The 10,341-nt window shown below is 44.4% G+C and overlaps 1 protein-coding gene across 3 annotated transcripts in view; it reads left to right on the forward strand.

Moving 5' to 3' along the window:
• The window catches only part of ZNF217 (zinc finger protein 217), a 28,984-nt gene extending 19,090 nt beyond the window's left edge, over window positions 1-9,894 (forward strand). For all 3 annotated transcript variants that reach the window (XM_057702976.1, XM_057702978.1, XM_057702977.1), the window contains exons 3-6: window positions 693-809; window positions 1,727-3,172; window positions 4,491-4,622; window positions 7,696-9,894. In XM_057702976.1, the coding sequence (XP_057558959.1) occupies window positions 693-809; window positions 1,727-3,172; window positions 4,491-4,600 (1,673 nt within the window). In that variant the 3' untranslated portion in view covers window positions 4,601-4,622; window positions 7,696-9,894. The remainder of the gene's footprint in view (window positions 1-692; window positions 810-1,726; window positions 3,173-4,490; window positions 4,623-7,695) is intronic.
• The last annotated feature ends 447 nt before the right edge of the window (window positions 9,895-10,341 follow it).

Below are 10,341 nucleotides of genomic sequence, written 5' to 3' on the forward strand. Positions count from 1 at the left end.
TGTATTTCCTCCCCTGCATGCAAAATACACTGTCCTGATCATGCTGCAGAGTGTAAAGTTTAACCCGTTGTCATTTGGGGACAGACTTTGATTTGTCAGGTGTATTTTGCCCACGTGAGTGCTTGTGGATAATACAATCTGCTTTCCAAAAACGTTGCTAAATTTTGACAAACTTTCCTAGGTGTTTGCCCAGGGCCAAGCTTTATTTTCAGCAAAGATTAAGTTGTGCTTGCTGCCCTCTAGTGGTAACTGGCTTAACCTTAAGATAAAAAACTTTTCCTCAGTGGTTGGCGATTTGTATTGGCTCAGTTTTCCAAATTACTTATTCTGAAGAAGCTGGTTATTCCAGCCCATGTGCAGGTCCAGCTTGAGTCTGCCAGATTCTGCGTGTCTCAGACTTGTTGGCAGAGTGGAAAGCTGCCCGTTCGTTTCAGTCTATTAAATGGTCTTGTGAGAGAGGCAGATGAAGAGCTGGAGCTTTCACAGTGAGCTCTGCTGTGCTCAGATGCCCACGTGCTTTAATATACTGCAGACAAGCTCAAAGCAACATTTGGCATGTCTTAGGCAATACCTCATGTAAAAATTATTTTATACTTTCCAAAAATATTTCTATCAAGAATCTTTGAGTCCGCTCACCCTGTTCACATACTTGAGCCATCTTCTTACATGAATATTTTTGTTTCTGTTTTAAGATAAAAATGATGATGGAGGAAAAATAAAGCATCTTACATCCTCAAGAGAATGTAGTTATTGTGGAAAGTTTTTCCGTTCAAATTATTACCTCAATATTCATCTCAGAACGCATACAGGTAAGGAATTTCTTAGATTTGCTTACAGCATGTATTAGTTCAGGGGATTATGATGTAGTTCTGTGTCTGAATTTTGTTGTTGTTATTGTTGTTCAGATATTCTGCTAGATCTTTGGAATAGCTTAAGAATATATGTGCTGTCTGTTGAGTGTAGCTGTCATTTTGATTCCTTTAGTGTCACTGTAACTTGAACTGTTCTTGTGGTGAAGTTAGTTTCTTGTTTAATTTCTGATTCCTTTATGCTGACTCTCATCTTATTAAAACCTCCTAATATTTTTTAATGCCACAGGTCTTTTGTATTAATTTTTATGATTTAGAATGAAGTGAATATATTTAATATTCATTTACTTTAAAATTTATTTTAATTAATTTTTTTTTTTTTTGGCTGCACCACACGGCTTGTGGGATCTTAGTTCCCCGACCAGGGACTGAACCTGTGACCTCAGCAGTGAAAGCGCTGAGTCCTAACCACTGGACCACCGGGGAATTGCCAATACTCTTTTCTTTAGATTGTAGAAGCATCTGTAACATAATGGTTTAGGAGTCTGTGTGGACTTACATTTGCATCTCTTCTACTCACTGGCTGTGCAACCTTTGGCAAATTATTTAACTTTTCTGTGCTCCCACTTTCTTAGCTATAAAAGTGGGATAATAGCATTTACTCCCATAGGGCTGTTATGAAGGTTAAATGAGATAATTTTAAGGTGCGCTTTTTAATTTTTTAAATTAAAGACACGTATTCATGTTTTCAAATAGTTGGTGTAGAAAGGGTGATAAAGCCAACAACTCGTGACAGATCCTGGATGTAAAGATTGAGAGACCAGAGGGAAAGGGAAAAGGACCCCATTTTCTCTCTGACTTATCTGTTTTGATGCTTTTCATAAACTTCTGTAATAGAGTGACATTTCTTGTTTTAGGTGAAAAACCATACAAATGTGAATTTTGCGACTATGCTGCAGCGCAGAAGACCTCTCTGCGGTATCACCTGGAGAGACATCACAAGGACAAGCAGATTGATGCTGCTGCGGAGGTCAAGAACGAAGGGAAGAACCAGGAGACCGAAGATGCACTCCTAACCGCTGACAGCGCGCACACCAAAAATTTGAAAAGATGTTTTGATGGTGCCAAAGATGTTAAAGGCAGCCCACCTGCAAAGCAACTGAAGGGGATGGCCCCTGCCTTTCAGAACGTTCTGGGCAGTGCTGTCCTCTTACCAGTACACAAAGATACTCAGGATTTCAGTAAAAACGCAGCTGATGACAGTGCCGATAAAATGAGCAAAAATCCTGCCCCTGCTTACTTGGACGTGTTGAAAAAGAGATCAGCAGGTGAACCTCAGGCAAACAACCTCATCTGTAGAACAGAAGCGGATGCGGCCCCGCACCCAGACGGCCGGGTGGCCCATCACGTCCAGGTCGGCCACAGAGACAAGAAAGCGGAGGTCGACGCGGACTGTCAGGAAAAACCCTTAAACTTATCCCTCGGGGCTTCCCATGGCTGCCCGGCAGCTTCTTTGGGTAAAAGTGTGACCACGAGTAGCACCTGCCCATTCTGTACCTTCAAGACATTTTATCCAGAGGTTTTAACGATGCACCAGAGACTGGAGCATAAGTACAATCCCGACATCCACAAAAACTGTCGGAACAAGTCTTTGCTTCGGAGTCGACGGACCGGATGCCCCCCAGCTCTGCTGGGGAAAGATGTGCCTCCCTTGTCGAATCCCTACAGGCCCAAGCCCAGGCCCGCCTTCCCGGCGCAGCCCAAACCCCTGCCGCCCGAGAAGGCGCGGCCCGCCGCCCCGGGGCCCGGCAAAGCCCCTCTGCCTTCAGGGATCGACGCCAGCACTTTAGCCCCCAGCGACCTGAAGGCCCAGCGGCCGCCGCAGAGCCTCGGGGGGCCAGGGGCCGCCCCCGCCCGGCCGCCGCCCTGCGAGCCGCTCGCCAAGGCCGGCGCGGCCGCGGCCCCGGCCCCGGAGAAAGCCAAGCGGCCCGAGCCCAAGCCCCGGCCTCCGGCCCAGCCCGCCCCGGGCGCCGCCCTCAACGGCGCCGACCACCCCGCCAGGAACGACGGCCCCTGGATGCCCGCGGCCCGGGACTACTTCTGCGGCCGGAGCGCCGAGGCGGGGGAGCCGCTCCCCAAGCGGCCGCGGGCGCTGGACGCGGACCCCCCCGGCGCGCACGCGCACTGCCGGCGGCCCTTCGACCTGCCCAAGTACCGCGTGGTGCGCGGCCTGGCGGCGCTGCTGCCTCCCGAGTGCGCGTGCGCGCCGCCCGCCGCGCTGCCCGCGCAGAAGCCCTTCGCCGCGGCCGCGGCCCTGTTCCCCTGCGGCCCCGCGGGCCCCGCGGCCGGCCCGGCGCTGGAAGGTGGGTGTCCTGGAGGCGGGGGCGGAGGGACACAGGGACGCTCCTTCCCCAGAGTTTCATTTCGCTCTTTCAATTTTCTCCCTGGTCTGGGGTGGGGGTGGGGGGTGGATGCAGAGCGCCTGAGGGCCGGGAGTCTGAGCCGCTGCTTCCCTTGCTGCTGACCCACCGGGTGTCACTCACGCCCCGCTGCCCGCGCTCCAGCCCGCCGGGCCTGGGGGACGGGAGCCCGGAGGTGGGCCCCTCGGGCCGCGTGTCGCCGCTCTTGGGTGCGGCGTGGATACGCAGCCCTGGCGGGGCCCCTGCGCGGGGAGCGAGGCGTCCTCAGTGACTGCCCGTGAGGACCTCGGTCCACCGGAGCGGAAGGCCGAGCGCTGCTGAGGAAGCTGGCTTTTCAGCAGCTCTCGTGTTCAGACGTGCGGAGCTGCGCTCCTTCTTCAGCCTTTGTTAAACATGAAGTGAATTTTAAAAGCGCGGTTTTCCCCGTGTTGTCCGGTACGCTCATAGACACCTTGGTGTCTTTAAAGCCCCTGCCAACTCCAGACAGTGTTTCGTAGAGGTGTCTGGCATGTTCCTGTGCCTGTGAAAACGTAGATCAGACTGTCGTGGGGACCTGTCCCATTCGGCAAACTCGATGAAACCACCATGCCTTCCTTTGTCGGACGTAAGCGCTGCAGAGGTTTGTCCGCCCCTGAGGGACAAATTCGTTTCAAACCTCTCACTTTGTATTAATTTCAAATGAAAGATTCTGTGTGGTGACAGTGCTCTGTCACGGATGGCTGGATGCCAGTTGATCTGGTAGGGACCGCAAATGAACAAACAATTGCTTTCACGTACTCCAGTGACTTTTATAAAAATTGTGACGAAAAGATAATTTTTGTAGCCTTTTGATTAGACGCGTCCCTTTTTTTCCCTCCTTGGCAGTTAAAATGGACATGAGTTATAACTTTGTCTTTACTTGAAGAGAAAAGGCTCTGTGTTGCAAGTAAATAGGTCTTTTTTTTCCTTCTCCTTCACACAGTTTTGGTTCATGATACACAAAGGGTTAAAATCTTTATGCTGCTTTTTCTTTTGCCTTTTTGATTTTTGCTAATGACCACCTAGCGCTTAGATAATTTTAGCTTTAGTGATTTAAAATTCTGCGCTAAGAAATGTCCTCATGGCACTTGCAACTAACTTCGTAACATGTATGTACTAAATGTATTCCCGTCACATTATCAGTTAGGAATTTGGAAAATTGACTTCTAACAACCCACACACCTTACCTAATTGTTGGACTTTGTTCTAAATGCTCTTTTATGCTTTTTTTTTTTTCAATCAGGAAAAAGGCCTGTGTCCTATCAACACTTATCTAGCAGCATGCTACAAAAGAGGAACTATGAGAGTTTTATTGGGAATGCACATTATCGACCAAATGACAAAAAAACTTGATTTCCTATTTTGGGGATGAAAGGTGAGCACATGTAATGTATTGATTTTATTCAACTGAAAACAGACCATCTAGCTTATCTAATGGAATAAATACAAAGTAAAATTGCTTTTAATTTGAATTTTGAAGTGTTTTAAAGCAGAGTCCTCAGGGTTTCTGGATATCAGTGGTGATGATAATGGTAAGAATAATAATAGCAACTGGAAGTTACTGTTTAATTTCATGCCAGGCATTGAATGAAATGTTTTATCATCATGAACTCATTTAATCCTTCTTACAGCATTAGGTCAGAGGACAGCCAACTGCCTGCTATCTGTGTGTTTTTTGTTTTTTTTTTAATGTAGTGACTTTGCAGCGTTAAATCATTTTTAAAAATTTATTTATTTATTTATTTATTGGCTTTGTTGGGTCTTTGTTGCTGCGAGCGGGCTTTCCTAGTCTTCGTTGCAGTGCTCAGGCTTCTCTTGTTGCGGAGCATGGGCTCTAGGCATGCAGGCTTCGGTAGTTGTGGCATGTGGGCTTCAGTAGTTGTGGCTCGTGGGCTCTAGAGTGCAGGCTCAGTAGTTGTGCATGGGCTTAGTTGCTCCACAGCATGTGGGATCTTCTGGCCCAGGGATCGAACCTGTGTCCCCTGCATTGGCAGGTGGATTCTTTTTTTTAATTTATTTTATTTTATTATTTATTTATTTTTAAGCTCTTTATTGGAATATAATTGCTTTAACACTCTCGTACCAGCTTTTGGGGTACACCAAAGTGTATCAGCTGTATTCATACATATATCCCCATATCCCCTCCCTCCCTCGACTCCCTCCCGCTCTCCCTCTCCTGGCCCTCTAAGGCATCACCCATCATCAGGTTGATCTCCCTTTGTTATACAGCAACTTCCTACTAGCTGTCTATTTTACAGTTGGTAGTGGAAATATGTCTATGCTACTCTCTCACTTTGTCCCAGCTTACCCTTCGCCCCCCCAACCCCGTGTCCTCCAGTCCATTCACTGCATCTGCATCCTTATTGCCCTGTCAAGAATAGATTCCATATACATGAGTTAGCATACGGTATTTGTTTTTCTTTTTTGGCTTACTTCACTGTGTATGACAGACTCTGGGTCTATCCACCTCATTATATATAGCTCCATTGCATTTATTTTTATGGCTGAGTAATACTCCATTGTATATATGTGCCACATCTTCTTTATCCATTCATCTGTTGATGGGCGTTTAGGTTGCTTCCATGTCCTGGCTATTGTAAATAGTGGGCAGGCGGATTCTAAACCACTGCACCACCAGGGAAATCCCCTGCCACCTGTTTTAATAAAGTAAAGTTTTATTGTCACACAGCCACGTGCTTCCCTTTTACGTATTGGCTGTGGCTGCTTCATGCTGCAGTAGCAGCGGTGGATAGCTGTGACAGGGACTTCATGGCCTGCAGAACTGAGAATAGTAACTATCTGGCCCTTTACAGAAAAAGTTTGCCGATCCCTGGCTTAGGAGGTCCTGAGCCTGCTTTACAGATGTGGAGAGTGAGACTTGGATTATGTAACTTGCTGAGTGCCTTACTTTGCCTACTTTTGGTCTTAGGTCTGCACAGTCCAAGGCCTGTGCCCCAGTCCTCCAGTTTAAGAGCTCGTTCAAAGCCTTTATAAATCCTTATCTGTTGGGGGAGGGCAGTGGGATAGAGCAGGTAAATTTATGTCAACTTTTTGGTTCACATGGCAAATGTATCTTACGGTAGCTACCCAAAAGACTCAAGTGGTGTTCTTGAAGTTGTACACAGGTCAGTTTAGTTACTTCCAGGTTTGGGCAGAGGGCATGATGTCTCTCTGAGAGTCACAGTAGGATACTTTTAGCAGTAAATTGAATGGAAAGATTGGGGCTCATGGACAGATATAGGTCCCTACCAGATAGCTCTTGTCCTGTTAAACCACCACCATATCCTCATGGAGCAGACTCTTGACTGAGTGCCTGCTAGATCTAGATACAGAGATGGAGACTCACAGACCAGGGCAGAGTGTCTCCTTCCTGTTTACACTGGGATACATGGGGCCCATCAGCCTCTGCAGCACTACATCCTGCTCAGGTGATGCCAGTGGTGTGAGACTGGTGTCATCACAGGAATGAGATTAAATCCACTCTGCCTTAAAACATAAAAACAAAAATCTTGGTCTTCCTAGGTGGCGCAGTGGTTGAGAATCCGCCTGCCAATGCAGAGGACACGGGTTCAATCCCTGCTCCAGGAAGATCCCACATGCCATGGAGCAACTAAGCCCATGCGCCCAAAAAAAAAAAAAAAACAAAAATCTTACGGCTTGCAAGCAACAGATTATTTGCATTGTAAATAACGGCAAGTGGGAACTGTCCTGTTTGTCCAGCTCTGGCCTCTTCCTGCAGCCTCTGGGCTTCTCTGCTTGCATTTCTCTCTACCTGGGAACATCCTTCCTGCACCCATTTTGCCAAACAACCTCGTTCTGAGACTTCAGGACCAGCTCACATATCATTTCTGCAGAATGTTTGCCAGGAGCTGGGGCTTCCCTGTTTTTGTTCCCTCTGAGCTGTGGTTCATACCTGTTTTCACCCCTCTTACCTGTGTGTCCAACTACCACCTTGAGCTGAGCTGAGGAAGAGACTCCTTCATTCAGCGCCTGGCCCATCGCTAGAAATTTTTAGCCATAAAACTCAATAGATACTGGCTGAACAAATATTGTTACAGCGTCTTTCTCGTGGAGGAGGTTATTCTATGTCATTTGTTTTGTTAAATACCCCTGGTCTGTGCCATGTATTTTCCTTTCATAAGGTATAAACTTCCGGAGTTTCTTACAGGTGGCAGTTGCCTTTGGCACTGTAGCTGATATAAATTCTGGTTCTTGGTTAAATCATTTTCATTAAATCACTGTTAAGTATAAGCATCTCCTAAATAGTGCAACTTACTTATTTAGACTCCTGAGACCTTGGTCACAAGATTTAAGCTTAAATGGAACCCATTGCATTTTCAGATCCCTTGAGTTCTATTTATTTATTATACTTTTTTTCTTTTTTAAAGATTTTTGTAAACTGTTGTTAGTTTTATCCTAATCATTTTAAAACCTTTTTCCCCCCTTAGGTCTTGATGGATATAAATGTGTACTCTCCATGAAATTAAATTAATTCATCCTTTGAAACAAGCAAATGGTGGAAGCTACTGAAATAAGCTGTGATTGTACTGTACATATAACATACAAGGAACACTACGGTTTTGTAAAGTTGTTCTGTTAACTTTTGTACCAAATAGCAATAAAAACTATAGTCGGAACTGTTGGGTTGTACACAAATGGAGACCAGACATCTCTATTTTGCCCTGGATAATATTTTTTTTAGAATTGACCAAATAAGAAGTGGAGTTTTTTGCATACTTGAGCGCTGCTGAAAAGAAATCATTTGGGTTGGGGGGTGGGGAGGGGAGAAAGTATATAACGCTTGCACCTCAGGTAAAAATCTGTATGCGTATGTTGTAGAGCCGCTTGTCTAGATACTGTGTGTGTTCTTTCCCCCAGTGTCGCTCATCACTTTGAGCGCGTTTCTGCTCTGTGTCCTCTTTCATTTAAAATGTATGTTTTTTAAAAAAGAATTTCTCAATGACTTGTATTATGTTAAATCCTCCGCAGTCTGTTGTCTTAACTGAATTGTTAACAGAAGTGTTGACCCTCTCTAAATATGTTCTGCGTGTACTGAGATCAGCCTTTCTGAATTTGGTGCCCTTTTTACTGCAAATTTCAGTATGTCATCTGAGAAAGACCCAGACCCACAGTCCTTTTCTGAGGGAATGACGTGGTTTGTGGGATTCTTAAGTGCGTGTATCTACAGAGAAGTGTTTCCTCTGTAGGCCAGCCACACATTCAGTAAATATACCAAATTGTATGTGGAGTTACTTGAATATGTTTTCTATCAAATTAATCATTTTTGTTGGAAAATTCCTGGTTTTTTTTTGGCGTTTGCCTAAATTAGTATATAAAAATATAAACGCTAAATTATACACGTGAATTACATACATTGGAAGCAATTTTAAAAGAAATGAAAGTTTTGGGATAAATTTTAGGTTTGCATTTAGGTGTGTCTGGCATTTGGGTTAACTGTTAATTACAGACACATGGATTCTGCAGGAGTGCTGTCGGAGTCTCCTGGTCCTCGGGGGAGAGGTAATCTGTTTTGAGACCTCAGTTGTCTTCCCATTTTTGGTGGTTTTGAAGCAGCAACGTTTTTCTCAGTGTACGTGCAATTTGGGTTTTAAAGAGAGGCTAGCCACCCGCTGGCATACTAGATGTTTTAAATTCTGTTTCCTTGCTCCGCCATCCATGGCTGAGTGCATTCTGCAGTACCTGGGTTAAATGACCACGAAATACTTTATTAAGAAAACTGTTTCAGAAATAAATTTGCACTGTTAATTTTTCTTGCCCTGCCCTTCTCCATTAGAGCAAGGGTAATGTCCTCAAAGAATCCTGACTTTTGTTTGTTTGTTTGTTTGTTTTCATTATGCAACATGACGGCTACTTGATAGAAAAAGTCTTAACTCCCAGGCGAAAGGGGAGACCTAATTTGAGATCAGTCTGCTGGCATTGTGAGGAAGTGCTTTGTATCAGGAAAGTGTACACTATTTACCTTTCTTCCTGTTCACAAGCTGAGCCATATGTACATAATCTAGATTTTTGTTCATAGTTTTGCACTTTTATAGCCTACTTGTGAAGATGAACACATTTGCAAGATGATTGACCTGATCCTTATCTAATCCAATGAGTGTTACAGAAAGCTTGCTGTGACGATAAATGTAAATCTTAAAAGGGGATACACGGTAATCGAGGGCTGAAATTTAAATCTTTATTTAAAAAAAAAAAATCACCAAATCTATTTGAAAACAAGTCAATTCGTGTTTTGCTGAAATTTTGGGGGCTTTCAGATTTCTCCTTTTTAACCACATTTCTGAGTGCATAAAAATATGTTTTTTTTTTTTTTTTCTTTCTACAGCCCTTGTACTCCAAAATATGTTTTTTTTTTTTGGTCCATCAGTATTAACTATTGGGATACTACTGGTTTTGTATGTTTTATTTTTTTCTTGGAGACAGCAGTACATATAATAGAGGTACAATCTGTTGGATTTTTGTTTATGTATTTATTTCATTCCAGTTTGATTTATTTTAATTGTTGATACTTAAGTTGTCCAACCCGTTAGACATTACTTGTTTTATTTATGATATATTTCAGCTTAAAGTTATGTTATTATATGTGGATGTAAATATAGATTTGGTGTTTTGCAGCCTCGGGCTTTGGTCTTTACTGTGTCCCTGGTTTCTGATTTTGTCTTAACTTTTTATACACAGAATTTTAGACACACGTGGTAATAGGTTAGTGCAGTGACTCCCCCTGTGCTCACCAGTGAGGCTTTGCCCGTCTGATTCCCCAGCCCTCTTTCCTGAGTATTTTAAAGCAAATCTTAGACGTGATTCCATTTCATTCCTCAAATACTTCAGTAAGTATCTCTAACGGGGAAGGGCTTTTCCTGATCACGCCGAACTAAGCAGACAGTGCTTTCTTATAACCGACCTTCATGTTTGCATTTCCTGGTTGTCTCAGAAGCGTCTTTTGACAGCTGGTAAGTTGCAGTCAGGATCCAAACAAGACCCACTTACGCAGTTTAGTTGATAGGTTTCTTAACCCTGTTTTAATCTTAACCATCTTGCCCTCACACACACACACACACACACTTTATGCCATTTTA

This window comes from Hippopotamus amphibius, chromosome 12 (assembly GCF_030028045.1).
Source record: "Hippopotamus amphibius kiboko isolate mHipAmp2 chromosome 12, mHipAmp2.hap2, whole genome shotgun sequence".
NCBI lineage: Eukaryota > Metazoa > Chordata > Mammalia > Artiodactyla > Hippopotamidae > Hippopotamus > Hippopotamus amphibius.